The sequence below is a fragment of the Pecten maximus genome, chromosome 5 (genome assembly GCF_902652985.1).
Source record: "Pecten maximus chromosome 5, xPecMax1.1, whole genome shotgun sequence".
Lineage (NCBI taxonomy): Eukaryota > Metazoa > Mollusca > Bivalvia > Pectinida > Pectinidae > Pecten > Pecten maximus.
In genome coordinates, this window is record NC_047019.1 from 12,529,626 (window position 1) to 12,549,143 (window position 19,518).

At 33.9% G+C, this 19,518-nt stretch overlaps 1 protein-coding gene across 1 annotated transcript; it reads left to right on the top strand.

Annotated features, from left to right (window-relative positions):
• The first annotated feature begins 200 nt into the window (after positions 1 to 200).
• On the top strand, positions 201 to 19,093 carry LOC117327186 (dehydrodolichyl diphosphate synthase complex subunit DHDDS-like). Its single transcript, XM_033884041.1, has 8 exons — positions 201 to 292; positions 3,138 to 3,336; positions 4,138 to 4,280; positions 7,426 to 7,542; positions 9,661 to 9,762; positions 10,967 to 11,081; positions 12,334 to 12,441; positions 17,698 to 19,093. Exons 2-8 carry the CDS (start codon positions 3,151 to 3,153, stop codon positions 17,950 to 17,952), a joined length of 1,026 nt encoding a protein of 341 aa, XP_033739932.1. The 5' UTR covers positions 201 to 292; positions 3,138 to 3,150; the 3' UTR covers positions 17,953 to 19,093.
• The last annotated feature ends 425 nt before the right edge of the window (positions 19,094 to 19,518 follow it).

The window sequence follows — 19,518 nt, forward strand, 5'->3', positions numbered from 1 at the left end:
AGAGGCGGAGTGATATCTAGGTCACTGACCTTCTTGAATAATGGTTGTTTTGTGCAACTTCCGTTTGATTTTTAGCAGTTATGACATTCATCATGAAAAAATAGGAGCTATGAAAATGTATTTTAAAATCTTGAGATATATTTATAAATCTATGCGATTCGAAATGCCCTACTTTTGTACGCGGAATTATAATGTTAGACCTTTTCACCTATAGCGATACGTCACTACGTACACTTGTACAGTGAGAAAGCCATGCGGGTGTGTTTCTTCCCTACAGCTGATTCTTCGTCGGGTGTGTCAAATTTCCTGGTTTTCACTATTTAATGGGCTTATATTTAAGTTTTTGTTATAGGTTTATAATATTATATCACGTTTGCTTCACATATCGATTGCCGCATCCCTCCTCAATCTTTTAACTGGTCGAAAAACAATGTGATGAAACTAAAAACGTAAACAGTGCACACGTACATGGTCACCAACACCAGCTGTTTTCTATCCTTTATCTTGGTTTAATTTATCATTATATACTTAACTTTGTATATTTTTGAGTTACTTTTCAATGTAACGTATGTCATCTCCACATTTTTCTTCGGGGTATGATGCTTTTTTTTTATCTTGAAATATTATGAGTGCCATTCCAAGTCCAAATTCAGCGGTAACTTTGATCCGTAACAATACATTATATCTAGTATGTATGACACATACCCAGACATAACTAAAATGTTAACATGTATTATTCCAATAGCATGAACACAACTGATCAAAACTAGCCAAGTTTATCAAAGCAGTTGTATTGGCAACTAATGTAATACATGTAATAATCACTTAAAAATTGACATGGCTCCAAATGATTGCAAACAAAACCTTTAAAAATTTGTCAGAAAATCACCTCTCAAGAACTAGCACTTTTCCTTTTGCACGAATATACTGCAACCTCCTAGAATACCTACACACAATTCATGCGTGAATCTCGCACGCAGATGATGCGGTTTTTATTAAATGACAAGAACTGTTGCTTGGACGTTATTTTTATCCGATATGAAACCAAACCAACCAATTAATGGATTAATGTTAAAAGTACATAATACTGCAGTAAGCTGTCCTTATACAATGTTGTAAGTAACTTTTATACAATGTTGTAACCTTTATACATTGTTGTAAGTAACCTTTATACAATGTTGTAAGTAATATAACCTTTATACAATGTTTTAAGTTACCTTTATACAATGTTGTAAGTTACCTTTATACAATGTTGTAAGTTACCCAATATTGTAAAAAACAGTGGTATCAATTCCCATCATTAAATCACTCAGTTACTTTTATTAACATTTGGTTGTTTTAGTTCTGAATTCTAATAGTTTTACATCAATATATTACACCTTTGAAATGAATAAGTTGCTGGATATTGTAGTTGTATTTACAATAATGATTTGGGATTAAATTTGCCCAAGATCATTTTAAGACCTGACTGGTTGAGCTTTTGTACTAGAATTTAAAAATATCAAATCCCTTATATAACCAGGATGACTTGTTTATTAAAACTGTAGGTTTTAAAGATTTTAAAAAGACAAGCTATTTTTCTGTTTTCTTGTAGTCTGGCCGCATTAATGTTGGTCGACACAGGTGTCCATCTTGAATCACAAAGCTGTTTATCTATCTTAGACTTCTGTATAAAATCTTATTTGACACAGAGCGACAATAGTATCCATACATGTATAGATTTTCTTTCCACACCTCATATATGTCTGTAGTCACTAGTTAGTTATACTGTCGAAAAAGTAGTCCAGCAGGCCAATACCATTGCCTTGATAATTTATTATTATCACATGTCATCTTTCAAAACGTCGTAAGATCAAACATTGGCGTATACTCTATAGGTCTACTGTACAGTGATGTGATAAAATTATCTTAAGCTGACATTTAACAGTTAATAATTTTCCAAGCTTTGTTTTCCAGTATATTTTAATATAATTTTATACACATAACTTTTAAGAACATGTTTTACCCTTTCCTCACATAAAGATGTCCTTTTTTAGTTTTGCAAGATACTAATTCGAAACAATGTTTAACAGTTTTTGTGATGTTTGTCTCCTTTGGACTTAACAAAGGACATTTCTGCACAATTATATTTGTTATTCAACTTGTGAATTCTCTTATTAATAAATTAAAAACACAGAGTGTGCGAATATTATCACAGATATTTTTTGAAAATATTGCATCTGTTTTTAAAGTTTGATAAATGAAAAATGAAGCCAGGGGAATCAACAACAAAATAACGAACATGAAATGTACTGTAAAAATGTGTGAAATACTGTTGTCTCGCTATGATGTAATTCATATACATGTAGTACGTATACATGCACAGAGTTGAATTGAACTTTTTAACTAAGACAATACGTGTTTAATGAATAACGGAGTTATCACTGGAGTAAATATGTAACCAACATCATATACAAACACTAATCTTATTCGCTGGTGTAACCCAATATATTAATGTAAACTGTTCTGACAAATGACCAATGGGTCAGTCTTAACTGTCATCTCCATTGTGGGAATGTTTCAGTATCTGATGGTGGTATAATATCTGTGCCAGGAATGCATGATAAATGTCAATTTCTACATGTGTGTGTCATTTTACACAGGGAAACTTTAAAACTCCTAATATTTGATTTCAGAAAAATGTATTTTTATCAGACATTTGTCAATTGAGAACAATGTAAATATAAAGGCATCAGTAAAGAAAATGTAATTATATATATATATATAAAAAAACACACTGCATTCTGAAATTCCCTGCATGCTTCTCATAGTTTTGCAGTTACCAGATTTCTGTCACCTGTGTTTGAGGTCATAGACCCGATTAATAAAGGTATAATGTCACGAACAGCATCCATGGTCAAATGGGTTTGGAGTATGGTGAACCAACCTCAGGAATTTTTACACGGTTACCACAATAATATCCCACAAGTTCATACATGAATGAGAGAAGAAATTTTCATAATTTTATTTGTTTCATTAAAATAGTAGCAAAAATGGAATTCTGATTCACCACCAATTATACCAAGATACACTTTAAAAACTTACCTTATCAGAATTCAATTATTCGGTAAATAACACTTCTGCTTCATTCCTTGCAGATTAACAGTCACCATGTCCTGGTTTCCAGAGAAGAAAACAAGCAAATCATGTATACATCAGATTTGTACCAAGGTCCTCAAAACTGGCCCAGTCCCAAAACATGTAGCCATCATCATGGATGGAAATAGACGCTTTGCAAAGAAAAACAGTATGGAGAGAGCGGAGGGACATCTCAAGGGATTTGATAAGCTTGCGGAAGTAAGTTTAAAATGTTGGCATTATTCATTATTCATTGCCAAACATTACCTCATTCACATAAGAATCAGCTATGATTATTTACATCGCTGTATCATCATTACTTTAAAAAAAATGCAGAAAAAAATCTACTTCCGTGATGCATTAATGCATCATTCAGCCCGGCCTGGTGATACATTAATGCATCATCAGGGCTTAAAGGGCCATGTCATAGAAAATTGAAAGTCTTACTGTTACAACAAGCAAATGGCCCATTGGAATTTTTATAACAGTGGTAAATGGCCCATGCCTAGATGAAGCTTTCCCCAATTCCTGTTATTTAAATATTGACGGTAACAGACAAGATCTTGTTATAATTCCCCCACCGGTGAAACTGGCGGGACTATAAGTTTAATTCCTCCCCGTTCGTCTGACAGTCTGTCCACTCAGTTTTCCGCACTTATCTCAGTCGTGCTTCAAGGTATGTTAGTGAAAGTTGGTAACTTCAGTATGAGTAACTACAGATCAAGTTTTTGGGTGAAGGTCACTGTTACTATTGCATGTAGGGGACATGTACTGCTTTAGCAATACCCAGCATGCTTGTTGAAGTTTAGTTTTACAGCAATAACTTTTCTTAAAGTCATTTGGAAGAATAGGTGTGCTTCGTGCAAGGGATCACAAAGCATTGTTGAATTACCATCTACTAGACTTTATGATGATTTCTTCACTTAATTATTGCTCAGGAATTAAGACAAAATAAAAAGTTCTCGCTGTCATAATCTAAGATATAACTAGTTGGTTACACACTTTCTCCATTGTTTTCAGACTCTGGAGTGGTGTCTCGATCTTGGCATCACAGAAGTAACTGTATATGCCTTCAGTATAGAGAACTTCAAGCGTTCCAAGGAAGAGGTTGGCTGCCTTATGGAAATAGCCAGACAGAAATTTGCGCGTCTCATGCAGGAACGGTAGGAAAATGATTTATGTAACCTTATTTTAATTTTTTTTTATAGAAAACATTTTCAGTAATGGGAAATGCCATTTTAGATCATCTGCCACAAAGAGGCATTTATATTATGGAACATGAAGAAATTTTCTCTTTGAAATTGTAAGTGATGGAGATTAGAGTCTCTCCATGCAGGATGTTTTAAAGCTGAAGAATTAAGTTTGTTCAGACCATCACCATGGAGTCATAAACTGGGTGATGAGGCAGGGTCAGGAGTTTATGTTTCTCTCCATCTGGGGATCAATTTCAGAGAATGTTACTTGACATACTAATTTGGTTATTTATATAAGTCAAATGTTGAATTTATTGACCCTGTTGTAGGGTCCTTTTGATCAACCGCTAGTTTTTAATAGGTATTGATTTCAACAGAGCTAGGACTAAATCAATTCAACAAAGTTAGGACTAAATTATTTCAGCAAAGTAAGGACTCATTGACTTCAACAAAGTTAGGACTCAATGTATTCAACAAAGTTAGAACTCATTGACTTCAACAAAATTAAGACTCAATGTATTCAACAAATTTAACAAGGTTCACCCCAGCGGTCGCCAAATTCGCAATTTGCGTAAAAAGTATTACACTGGCGAAAGAAAATAGACTTTGGCGAATTTTTTGGCAATAAAAAATCGCTGATACTGACGATAGTTTGGCTGAAATAAAATGAAAAACGAGACATATGTATTTATAACTCTAATACAGATAAAATTTAGTCTTATCACCTTACCTAGGTAAAGATAAATCAGGGATCGATGAGATATGAATGATTATATTATATAGCCTAGGTCGTCAATTATTTTTTAATTTTGGGCTCAAGAAATCTATTTTGGCAAAAGAAATTTCACCTCAGCCAAAATTTTGCCGAACGGATTACAAATGCTGGTGTGAACCCTGGTTAGGACTCATTGACTTCAGCAAAGCTAGGACTCATTGAATTCAACAAAGTTAGGACTCAATGTATTCAACAAAGTTAGAACTCATTGACTTCAACAAAAATAAGACTCAATGTATTCAACAAATTTAACAGGGTTCACCCCACCGGTCGCCAAATTCGCAATTTGCGTAAAAAGTATTACACTGGAGAAAGAAAATAGACTTTGGCGAATTTTTTGGCAATAAAAAATCGTTGATACTGACGATAGTTTGGCTGAAATAAAATGAAAAATGAGACATATGTATTTATATCTCTAATACAGATAAAATTTAGTCTTATCACCTTACCTAGGTAAAGATAAATCAGGGATCGATGAGATATAAATGATTTTATTATATAGCCTAGGTCTTCAATTATTTTTTAATTTTGGGCTCAAAAAATCTATTTTGGCAAAAGAAATTTCACTTCAGCCAAAATTTTGCCGAAAGGATTATAAATGCTGGTGTGAACCCTGGTTAGGACTCATTGACTTCAGCAAAGCTAGGACTCATTGAATTCAACAAAGTTAGGACTCAATGTATTCAACAAAGTTAGAACTTATTGACTTCAACAAAAATAAGACTCAATGTATTCAACAAATTTAACAGGGTTCACCCCAGCGGTCGCCAAATTCGCAATTTGCGTAAAAAGTATTACACTGGAGAAAGAAAATAGACTTTGGCGAATTTTTTGGCAATAAAAAATCGTTGATACTGACGATAGTTTGGCTGAAATAAAATGAAAAATGAGACATATGTATTTATATCTCTAATACAGATAAAATTTAGTCTTATCACCTTACCTAAGTAAAGGTAAATCAGGGATCGATGAGATATGAATGATTTTTTTATATAGCCTAGGTCTTCAATTGTTTTTTAATTTTGGGCTCAAAAAATCTATTTTGGCAAAAGAAATTTCACTTCAGCCAAAATTTTGCCGAAAGGATTACAAATGCTGGTGTGAACCCTGCTTAGGACTCATTGACTTCAGCAAAGCTAGGATTCATTGAATTCAATAAAGTTAGGACTGAATGACTTCAATAAAGTTAGGACTGAGTGACATCAATAAAGTTAGGACTGAGTGACATCAATAAAGTTAGGACTGAGTGACTTCAATAAAGTTAGGACTGAGTGACATCAATAAAGTTAGGACTGAGTGACTTCAATAAAGTTAGGACTGAGTGACTTCAATAAAGTTAGGACTGAGTGACTTCAATAAAGTTAGGACTGAGTGACTTCAATAAAGTTAGGACTGAGTGACTTCAATAAAGTTAGGACTGAGTGACATCAATAAAGTTAGGACTGAGTGACTTCAATAAAGTTAGGACTGAGTGACTTCAATAAAGTTAGGACTGAGTACTAGTGACATCAATAAAGTTAGGACTGAGTACTAGTGACTTCAATAAAGTTAGGACTGAGTACTAGTGACATCAATAAAGTTAGGACTGAGTACTAGTGACATCAATAAAGTTAGGACTGAGTACTAGTGACATCAATAAAGTTAGGACTGAGTGACTTCAATAAAGTTAGGACTGAGTGACATCAATAAAGTTAGGACTGAGTACTAGTGACATCAATAAAGTTAGGACTGAGTGACATCAATAAAGTTAGGACTGAGTGACATCAATAAAGTTAGGACTGAGTACTAGTGACATCAATAAAGTTAGGACTGAGTACTAGTGACATCAATAAAGTTAGGACTGAGTACTAGTGACTTCAATAAAGTTAGGACCGAGTGACTTCAATAAAGTTAGGACTGAGTGACTTCAATAAAGTTAGGACCGAGTGACATCAATAAAGTTAGGACTGAGTGACATCAATAAAGTTAGGACTGAGTGACTTCAATAAAGTTAGGACTGAGTGACATCAGTAAAGTTAGGACTGAGTGACTTCAATAAAGTTAGGACTGAGTGACTTCAGTTTAACAAAGTTCGGCTCAATGTTTTCAACAAAGGTAGGGCTCAAATACATCTGCATCCCAGAAATGTTGTCGTCTGCTTGTTAAGTATGTCGTCTGCTGTAAAGTAACAGACATATGTCGGTGTAGGGAACTGAAGTCCACATTTTACTTGTCTGCAATAACAACATAAATATGCTTTTCAAATCATAATGTCTGTTTTAATCAAACTTAGCCTATTAATAATATTCTCTATTTATGACTTGGTACAAGGAATAATTGACATGTTCTGTGATGTTACAGTGAGCTGATCCAAAAGCATGAGGTGTGCGTGAGGGTACTTGGTAATCTGTCTCTGCTGCCTCCAGACATACAACAGGTTGTGGCTGATGCTGTTGAATTCTCCAAGGACAACACCAGGCAAGACTTTTCTGAGTGCATGTAGCTAGTCAGAATATAACTTAGTATGTCCCTGATAGACTTGTGTTTTTCCAGGTACTGTTGTAAGTTTCATTTATACAGCTTCTTGAATTGCTGTATTTAATTTACATTAGAGATACATTTAATTAATAATATCCTGATAGGTTTTGAAGTAACCAAAGAACTTTAAGACAGACTCTGAATTTCCTATATATAATTTACAGGGAATTTGACTTTGAGATGCAGGGAAATGCAAGACATATATTAATTGCATCTGTTTCTTGTTACTGATATTAATCAAAATTAATGCAAATGTCCAGTGAAAGTATAAACCTTGAATAAGTTTTATCTCTGAGGTTCAGAATCAGCTTTATCTGACTAATATGACCACTTACTGTTATCAACGCAGCTCAAAACTCTTTATCATCATCATAACTTGATGGGGGTTGGTTTAACTTTATAAAAGACGAAGTATGATTTCTTTTGTACCCATAGTTTGATCATATTTAAGTATTCTGGCTAAAATTTCAGCTTTTAGAAATATTCCATCAAGCATATTTCTGACACAAAAGAACCCATACTAAAATATAATCAATATGCTTGAACAGTTGTTCGAATTAATCAATAAATCATTTCTTATATTAGACTAATCAATTATGATATTTTGTGATTGACAATAACAATTATTGAGTTTTACAGCAGACTTGAAAAGTGATCAATAGAACAAAATTACTGATAAATTTACATCAAACTTCAAAAATATCTGTTCATTGTCAATCAACCATTAAGCATAATGATTGATCATGACTTTTTATAAGTGATTCCAACACAAATATAAAGTATGCATTATATCTATTAATACGTACTGTCTAATAGGTGCAAACATTTAACATAATTATATATAATTCCTCTACTCCAGGATATTTACATTTTAAACTACCAAAAATTAAAAAAAAAAAATAACCAAAAGGGAGGTCCAGGTCCACCATTGGAGACTAAGAACTATTGAAACTGTGGTAGTAACAAACCAAATGAAACCGGGCAATGAGAACTCCATCCAACAGCATCGTACCTCCCAGCCATGATAGTTCCCTGCCTCCTATATATACCCTTCAGTCCAATCTGTACCTCACTAAGGCGTTGAAAAATTAACATGTTGTCCTACATTCATTCAAATATTCAATAGTTCTTTGTCCATACAGAACCTCAAAGTTAGTTAAAAGTCAATGTGTAAAATTTTCAACATTTTAGTTAAAATCTTTTAGAAATATTTCATGATATAATATAAAATTTTGAAAAAGATAATGAATTTGATAAGTGATTCAGAATCCTGTTAAAGATGAATAACTCTTGAAGTGATGTAATGCATGTGATAGAGCTCTGTAAGATTACCTGTAGGAAGAGCTATTATTAGTAACTCACATGGTGTGTGTAGCATGTGAAATCACAACAGGGTATCTGGACACGTTGGTAAATGTTTCAGTATATGGTGAACACTGGTGTTCAGCTCTGATTTGTACACTCCTCACTTTTACTCCAGCTCTCTGTTTAGCAATAATAGGAAGCATATGTTGATTGTATAACCTACTTGATTTAAACATTTTGTATGGTAGCTTTTAAAACAAAGCAAGGTCAATTGTTCAATTGTCTGTGTTTCTCAATTGAAAAAAAACCAATATGGATTTGTTTATTGATTTTGTCATTCATATAAGATTCCTTTTTTTAAACAATAGTAGCAAACAAACTTATTTAGTAATACCATAGTTTATAATTACATACATGTGTATTATGAGGATGTTAATTGTTACCCAGTAATTAAGCCATTATCCCATGCAGTGAGAGTGCTGTAGCTTTTACAGATGAAGGGAGGTAACTGTAGTTGTTAACAGATGTTAAGTCTTCTGGTCTGCTTGGAATCTCAATAACTTCTAAAAGTGTTTCTCTTTAATAGTAGAATCATGATATTGATTATGGATAAAGTTATGGTAAAATGAAAATTATTCATTGGTCAGAAAAGCAAAAAAAAAAAAAAAAATAGAAGTGATATTTGTGTGTAGTATGATAGTGTTATTAACATGTATATGTTCCATATATACTGATGCAATTTCTAATCCACAGGGCCATACTAAATGTGTGCTTCTCATACACATCCAGAGATGAGATCTGTGCTGGTATGCGAGAGTTGGCAGAAGGAGTTTCAAATGGGCTCATTAGGACAAGGTGAGAATTCATTGTCAAGTCATTGACTGATATGACTTGATTGAACTTAAACATTTGGACTGACTACCCATAGGATTATACGTCTATCTAGGAGATATTCCTGCAAATTAAGCATTGTGCTGTATCTATATGGAAGTCATAGTTGTTATAACACAACATCAAGCTTGTACACTATGATATGTTTTGCTGCAAAGGTTTGTCATTTAGTAGGACTATGAATACAAGATCTAGACAACAAAATGGCTATATTAGCACATCCTTCACTTTATGCTATTTATCAACATTTATATGCTGTAATTTAATCTTTAAAAAAACATCAATTAATTACTGAAAGTGGAATTAATGAAATAGAATAGCTATTTTTATTAGTGTATTGTCGCTTGTCAAAGTTTCATCAATATTCCTTTAATTAATGAAGTTCCTCATATTAAAGGTTTCCATAGTAAAGCAATTACAGAATTGAAGGAAAGTTCCTTACTGAAGATTTTCAAATTAAATTCTGCAATGCTTTCCTATGGAAAATTAAAAGTTAAGGACTTACCTTAGGTTTAATGAAATAGATATCTGGAGCTGATGGTAGTGAATTTAGAAATGTAACATAATCATTGTCACACAAATACTGTCTTTGAAATGTTGCTTGTCTGGTAAGTATATATGTAATAAAACATATTAACACTATGGATGAATTACCTGCTGTCCAAAATGCCAGTGAAAATTAAATGATGGCAAATGTAAATCTGGTACCTAAAGTAGATAATTAGATAAGTTCATTTATTAATAAAGATTTTCTTCATGTTTATTGTGACAGTGTAAGTTATGAATATATCTGTTTTTTTTTTGTTTGTTTGTTTGTTTGCTGGGTTTATCGCCCTGTGGCCAGCCAGGGTCATTTTGAGGTGGGGTATCCTTGTAGTAGTTGGTGACTACCTTACTTAGCAACATACAAGAGGCCTGTTGCATACCATGCAGAACAATAAGGCTAAAGTTTCTTTCCCAAGGACACAACCACGACAGAAGAAAACAGCCCATTTCTCAGCTTCGCCTCCCTGGGAAACACAAACCGATGCACGTAGGGAGTGTCGAAACCATGCGCCACGTACTTGCTTTTTAGGGGCATTGTTACAAGTGTAATTCTTAATTAAGTAGCATACATTAGTCTTGCATAAACTGAATATTTACTTTAAATATCTGTTTCCCCACTCAGTGATATATCGGAAGAACTCCTGGATAATTGTCTGTATACCAGGAAATCTAGAGATCCAGATCTTCTCATCCGAACGTCAGGAGAGGTGCGACTCAGTGACTTCCTGTTGTGGCAGGTATAGTGAACTCTATTCTATTACAAATACTAGATTTAATCGACTCATTTGCAGCAACACCTTTTTAATAAAACATTTGCAGTAAGGTAAGTAACTACAAGGAATGCAATACAATTATCTGTTAGCCCACTGTTCAGATCTTAACAGCAGCTTTTTAGGAGGAGGATATCAATGCAACAATTGGCCTCTCAAAATAAAATACCTGGTATAAGGGACCTATTCTTCTAGATATTGCATAAAGTGTGAATTATTCCCTGTACTTTCAAAACTTTGCTTTGGGGTACATTTACCAGCGCTGTTTTTGTTTACTAGTCCAAACGCTTGACAGTTTTTACTAGAAATGTTCTTTCCAAGAATAAGGATGGATTGTGATTTTATTTTACTTTTTGACAAGCCTTGACAAAGACTTTTAAAGTCCTGTGTTGATATATGAAGGTCGATTAAGATTTATGTTTCATGGAACGAATCGGATTCTAAGCATAAAGGATCTTGCTCCAGATATCACTATGATGGAGTCGATCCATGTATCAGTAAACGTACTTGCTTTGTAATTGCAGTTTAAATTTAGCTCTTTATTGTAAATACAATGTAATTTATATCATGCTTTGTGTAAGGATGATCTCAACGTCATTAGCATCAAATCACAAACCACTTCAGTATTATTTTACTGAAACATATATGTGTGATTTAAGCATATCTAAAATAAAATAAAGCATTAGTCTTAAGATTATAAAAACTGTATTTTGTGTATTCAAAGTTTTTAAGTGACCTCTTCTGATCACCTTTTGTCCGTCGTCGTGCTCCATGCATTGTATGTCATGCAATTTACATTTTTGATTTCTACTCAGAAACACCTGATTTCAGTGAAATTTTGCAGAAACCTTCCATGACCAAAGGTGAACCAAAATTGTGAATTGTATTGTCCCCATCCCCAGGGGACTAAAGGGCAGATCAAAAAGTGGTCAAACTGCCTGAAATTTCAAAAATCTTCTCAATACCCAAATAAGGTAGAATCAAATACCGTTCATAGATTGAAAGGTTTTAGTGCTTTACCAAAATTGTGAATTCCATGATGCTTCAGGTCTCGCATTAGGGAAATCACATTTTTGACAGGGACTGATGCATGGTAGAGGCCAGAAAGGGTCAAATTGAATGAAATATTTCAGAACTCCGGAGACTGTTAAGGTCCATGAAGCTCCTGTTTGTGTATCAACTGTATACATTGTGCATTAATAGTTTGTTTGATTTACAGACAGCTTACAGCTGCCTTGCCTTTGTCAGTGTGCTGTGGCCCGAGTTCAGTGTATGGCATCTGTATTCTGGAATTCTACACTACCAGAAGAATTACCAGGCTCTCCAGGTAACATGACCTCTGGTCTTTCCCGTCATGTTTGACCTACAACATTCGTTTGAGGCCTTTCTTCCTCTCCATATCCTCATCCAACCTTCACTGTTTATTCCTTTCTTTCTTTTGGTTGATAGAGCTCTATATATTTCCATTTTCGTGGCAAAGCCACGATATAAACTAAGTAAAAAAAATTGCAGTCTATGTGAGCATAATTAACACCCAAAAATTGACATCAATCCATGCTGCGCATGAATATATTCACCCAACACAACTACTTGTAACTAACGTAAACTGTGTTTTTATACGCCCGACAAAAGACGGGACGTATTATGTTATCATGTTGGCGGGCGGGCACATATGGTGTCCGGACCATAACTCCAATACTACTCGACCCAGGCTCTCCATACTTGACACAAATATACATCTTGATGAGCCGGAGTGTCGCATACCAAAATCATGCCCCTTACCCCCTTATTTGTGGAGTTATTCCCCTTTGATGATTTTACTTGTCCGGACCATAACTCCAGTACTACTCGACCCTGGCTCTCCATACTTGAAACAAATAAACATATTGATGAGCCGGAATGTTGCATACCAAAATCATGTCCCTTACCCCCTTAATTCTGGAGTTATTCACCTTTGATGATTTTACTTGTCCGGATTATAACTCCAATACTACCCGACCCAGGCTGTCCTTACTTAACACAAATATACATCTAGATAAGCCGGAGTGTCACATACCAAAATTATGCCCCTTACCCCCTTATTAGCGGAGTTATTTCCCTTTGATGATTTTACTTATCCGAACCATAACTTCAATACTACCTGACCCAGGCTATATATATTCTGTATATAAACATGTGAACTAATTTTTGTGTTGTGTCTAAACCAAGGTTTCCCATATTTGCAACATATATACATCTCATCATTTAAAGTTGCCATTTGGTTTCAACAGATCTACACACCATTATTTGTATCAATATCTCCTTCCAACAATGATACTTCATTTTTAGCTCGTCTCTTCGAAGAAGAGTGAGAGCTTATGTCTTCACTCCGGCGTCGGCGTTGGTTTATCAAATGTTAAATTTTTGGTGCAAGTGTTGAAAGGCATAGTAATTTATGGTAATATGGTCCCTGTGGGGGTTAAACTATCCCCTGCCGAAGTTAAACTAAAAGATTTTTTGGAGAAAAAAAAACAGTTTTTTGAAAATATTTGGACTTAGAATATTTCTGTGTTAAGTTTTTGGTGCAAGTGTTGAAAGGTATTAATACATCACTTTATAATTGTACTAGGGTGCTGATAATTGGCAATAGAGTCCCTCTTGGGTTAAACTATTCCCTGCCAGAGTTAAACCTAAAGATTTTTTTGGGAAAAAACCAGAATTTTCAAATTTTTGGACTTAGAATATTTCTGTGTTAATTTTTTGGTGCAAGTGTTGAATGGTATTAATACATCACTTTATAATTGTACTAGGGTGCTGATATTTCGCAATAGAGTCCCTATGGAGTAAGACAATCCCTTTCTGGAGTAAAACTTTAAAAAAAAAAAACATTTTTTAGCTTGTGTCTTCGAAGAAGAGTGAGAGCTTATGTCTTCACTCCGGCGTCGGCGTTGGTTTTCCAAATGTTAAATTTTTGGTGCAAGAGTTGAAAGGCATAGTAATTTATGGTAATATGGTCCCTGTGGGGGTCAAACTATCCCCTGCCGGAGTTAAAGTAAAAGATTTTTTTGAAAAAAAACCCCCAGATTTTTGAAAATTTTTGGACTTAGAAAATTTTTGCGTTAAGTTTTTGGTGCAAGTGTTGAAAGGTATTACGCATGTGGGTTAATGTTGCATTTATAATTAAAAAGAACAAAAAACATCATGTTTTAATATAAATTCAATATTTAATGATTTCCCGGTTAGTTCTGGGTTTTTTTTTGATCGGATTTTAATGTTAGGTGTCCAACGTCTTTATCTGGATGTTTTTGTCGTTCCTCGTGTTCTCGCGTGGTCACGTGACCGGCACGAAGGACTACATTAACACTTGGTCGGTAAATATGGCCAGAGCACCCGGCCAACGTATTTTGTCGTACAAACAAATATGATACACTTATTCATCGTGCTAAGAAACCGAGAAAAAGTGCTGTACATTCTTCTATTTATTCAAGTATGGTTACATAACGGCGTTATAAACTGGTGTTAATTGAAGAAATGCCGATTAATTGACCTCTTTTTAAGTAATTTTGACGATGTTTGTCATTTTCGTAAGAATGTACAGCACTTTTCGTTGCTCTCATACAATTACCTTCACGCTCGTACCTGTTTCATAAGTATTGATGTAGGGTAGTCGGGTGCTCTAGGACGATTCATAGAGCAAGTGTTAATGTTCATTCTCCAATATTGGAACTCTTCAGTGTTTTAAGTATCGAAATCGGCATATAGAAACGAACAAACGTTAATAAACGAATGCAATGGATCGTAATTAATTCAATTAATTATTTACAGATGATTTCCAAAGACATAAGGTATAGTTAGAAATGTTCGGCTGTACACATGCAAGTTTGTAAATTCGTCACTGTGATGAAACCACCGTCCTCGTCGTTGCCATGACAGCCGATCGAAGCTGCGATCACGAATGCACTGACAAAGTGAAAGTTGGAAGTATTTTCGCAACATGCGGTTTAAACTTAAAATTACAATCACACCTCATATTGATTTGGGTTGTTTAATCATACCCGATCAATTGAATTATCAGAAAACTAACAAAAACATTAAAAAACACCGAATGAAGCCTTAGTGTCAGGCAGTGCAGACAAAACGCGGGATCTGTAAACAATGTGACGTCATTGGAATGTACAAGTTGCAACAATGTACAACAATGTATATTTTACATGAATACACTAATGAGCAACAAAACGGGACGCAACATTAACCCACATGCGTAATACATCACTTCATAATTGTACTAGGGTGCTGATAATTGGCAATAGAGTCCCTCTTGGGTTAGACTATCCCCTGCCAGAGTTAAACTAAAAGATTTTTTGGAAAAAAAAACAGATTTTTGAAAAATTTTGGACTTAGAATATTTCTGCGTTAAGTTTTTGGTGCAAGTGTTGAAAGGTATTAATACATCACTTTATAATTGTACTAGGGTGCTGATAATTGGCAATAGAGTCCCTCTTGGGTTAAACTATCCCCTGCCAGAGTTAAACCTAAAGATTTTTTTGGGAAAAAACCAGAATTTTCAAATTTTTGGACTTAAAATATTTCTGTGTTAAGTTTTTGGTGCAAGTGTTGAAAGGTATTAATACATCACTTTATAATTGTACTAGGGTGCTGATATTTCGCAATAGAGTCCCTATGGAGTAAGACAATCCCTTTCTGGAGTAAAACTTTAAAAAAAAAAAAAACATTTTTAGCTCGTGTCTTCGAAGAAGAGAGAGAGCTTATGTATTCACTCCGGCGTCGGCGTTGGTTTTCCAAATGTTAAATTTTTGGTGCAAGAGTTGAAAGGCATAGTAATTTATGGTAATATGGTCCCTGTGGGGGTCAAACTATCCCCTGCCGGAGTTAAAGTAAAAGATTTTTTGAAAAAAAACCCAGATTTTTGAAAATTTTTGGACTTAGAATATTTCTGCGTTAAGTTTTTGGTGCAAGTGTTGAAAGGTATTAATACATCACTTCATAATTGTACTAGGGTGCTGATAATTGGCAATAGACTCCCTCTTGGGTTAAACTATCCCCTGCCGGAGTTAAACTAAAAGATTTTTTTGGGAAAAAAACAGAATTTTCAAATTTTTGGACTAAGAATATTTCTGCATTAAGTTTTTGGTTAAGTGTTTTAAAAGAGGTTTTAATACATCACTTTATAATTGTACTAGGGTGCTGATATTTGGCAATAGAGTCCCTATGGAGTAAGACAATCCCTTCCTGGAGTAAAACTTTAAAAAAAAATTGGATTTTTCTTTTTAAATCTGTGTTTTTTTGTTTTTGTTTTTAAATCTTTGGACTTTGTGTTAAGTTTATATTGTGAGTGTTGAAAGGCATAGTAATACATGGTATTAGGTTCCCTGTGGGGGTTAAACTATCCCTTGCTGGAGTTAAACTGAAATATTTTTTTGGGGAAAAAACACATTTAATTTTTTAATTTTGTGCAAATGTTGAAAGCTATTTAACACATCACTTTATGATTGTACTAGGGTGCTGATATTTGGTAAGAGTCCCTATGGAGTTACACTATCCCTTCTTGGGGTGAAACTGAAAATAAAACAACGTGAAAATGCTCACAATAGACAATTTATACCGGTCCACATTTTTCAAGGGAGACAACTCTCATTAGGATAATATTTTGTCAAAAAATTGAAGAAATATGTCCAAAAGCAATTACATTTGTATTTAATATATTCATTTAATCTACAACAGCATAGCTTGTCTCCCAAATGTTTGTCAATAAATAATTTATATATATATAAAATGGTATGGTTTTGAAAATTATATGGATTCACAAAACATAATCTGATCAAGTAAACAATATAAATATTATTAATGCAATTTGCGAAACCATTCCAATTAATATATTTTAATTATTTATTGACAAACATTTGCTCTCCAACAGCTCTTGTAAAGCATTACAACCTGTGAAAGTACCTGTGAAAGTACCCCCTTTCATGTGTCAAATATTGCGGCGGGCATATGTTGTGGCCCTCCAATCGTCAACGGGCCCTTGTTTTTGTATAATTTCAATGCACTTTTTTGTTTGCCAATCTGCACGTGTCAAATGAAAAAAAAAGTTCTATTTGTCAAACCCCATTGACGAAGTCGCTGAATATTGGCATTTTTTATGCTAACTCAATTTTAATTATCAAATATAACCAAAAAAAAATATGTCGAGAATGTAAATACAAGCATTAATCTGTCTTTTTTGGTGTCTATGGTCGATATAGATGCCAGAGCTTTGCAAACAGACGTGTCACAATATTGTGACACGTCTGTTTGCAAAACTCTGGCATCTATATCGACAATAGACACCAAATAAAGACAGTTTAATCCTTAAATGTACACCCAATAGTTTGATGGCATGAGGAACAAGTTCAGACGAGATTTATTCCTTATTTACATGTGTATTAAAGTTTACGGATAAAAATAAATCTGATACACCAAAGGTAAAAATAAATGTACAGTTATAAAAAAAACAGGCTAAACAGCACCCCTGGCTAATGTTGATCCCTGTTGAGAACTTGTTTTTGAAACTATTTTACATCCATATTATTTTCTTCACCGACAGGATGCCAAGGAAAAGAATGATTCTGAGAAGGAGAGGCGACAGAGAGAAAGTGACTATGAGAATGTGTTGAAGGATATTAAACAACAGAACAGTTTGGACAAAAGTGAAGATGTTGTTAGTATACAATGTAGAGTACAACAGTACGCAAAGGACAGGGAGGCACGCATAAACAAATTTCTACAACATCTCGACTACAAACAGGAACAGTTTTTCCAAAGTATGCTACATCAGAAATCAACATTCACAGCAAATTGACGTAGTGTCTATTAGCATTAACGTATTCAACCTAATAAGTGCACTGTGCACTTACTAAAAACCACATACAAGAGAAATGTTTACATGTGACATTTCTGTATGTAGCAAAAACAATCTTTGTTCAAAATACTGAAGATAATATTGGCAGATCAGTGTGGTAAGGAACTTTTTATGTATCAATTAACACACCAATCCTTTTTTCCTGAAAAAGGTCGGGTGTGCTTTTCATGGCAGGTGCTCTTATTAGTTTGACTACGATACTGAGTAAATCTAGGTTTTAATTATGTATGTCTATTTATTATGTTAAATTAAGGTTCTTAGCAATACACCTTCCTGCTTCATTTTGTTACGTTTAAACATATTTTTCGTTATTGTTAAACCATTCATGTCAAAGATAAGATATTTTATCTGAGAAATGTTGAGGTATTTTTCAAGACAATAAGTCACCATCCGAATTATATTTTGTCAACAGATAATTACATACCAATTGAAAGATACCTGTAATGAATTTAGAAACCATGAGGAAGTGCAGCTTATAATATGTAGTTAGTTATAATCAAAAGGAGGTTTATATTAAACATTTATTGTAGTCCCTTTTTAGAAGTTTGAGAAATTCATCATGTACATTTTCCCAATGAAAGTTCTAAGAGGTTGGCAAGCACACAAAAATATTTTAAATGTTTTTTTTTTTAAATTCGACCATTTTCGAATGATGAAGTTAATGGGCATTGAAGCAGAGCCACATCAAAAAATGGGGTCAGAAGAATGAAAAAAAGATCTGTATTCTTTATTTAAATTTTGTTTTGTTTCAAGTATGTTGTGTATACAGTTAGTGCAGTACCGATATATCTCTTGCTCTGGTTGAATGAATTATATATATTTGTTAAATAAGGAAACTGTTATTTAAAGATGAAAGTCAATTACAGAAAGGGTTATCAATTTATCTAAGTGCAATGTGTTTTGTTACTGATTTGTCAGTTGTTAGATAAAAGTGCCATGACAGATACTGTCTTCGTGACTGAATGGTGTAAATCTAATAAGGATCCAATGACTTGGTAAATGTTGACCGCTATCTCAATGTTTAAAAGAAATGTCTTGTTGATCCTTTATATGAAATGGAAATAAAACAATACCAATCATTTTCATTCATTTTTTTATTTATTTTCGACAAGTACAGCCATTATACAACGCAAAGAAGAAAATATTCAAAAGTTCTCTTGTACAAATGACAATGTTAGAATTGAATTACATTCTGAACCAAATGCTGTATGCTGTAATTTATCCTGCACCTTGAACAGTTAACAGATTGGAATACCTCATGAAATCTCAGAAATCTGAAGGGTAAAATATATGTCAAAATAGATATGTTCCTTAAAAAGGGAGTCAAAAACATAGTCTCAATGTCCTAATGGATGCCCTGTGTGTTGACACAGATGAGGAAAACTTATATAGATGGGAAAAAAAAGTTAAAACATCAAAAGCAGTTATGCAGAAATATTTATATTTCCACTCAATTCAGACTCAATGAACCTACCACAGTTAACTCGAGTCATTTTTCAATGAACT

Coding starts and splice junctions, on each gene's coding strand:
- LOC117327186 (XM_033884041.1), top strand. CDS start 3,151: ATGTCCTGGTTTCCAGAGAAGAAAACAAGCAAATCATGTATACATCAG. Junction 4,281..7,425: donor GCGCGTCTCATGCAGGAACG/GTAGGAAAATGA, acceptor GTGATGTTACAG/TGAGCTGATCCAAAAGCATG. Junction 12,442..17,697: donor AGAATTACCAGGCTCTCCAG/GTAACATGACCT, acceptor CTTCACCGACAG/GATGCCAAGGAAAAGAATGA.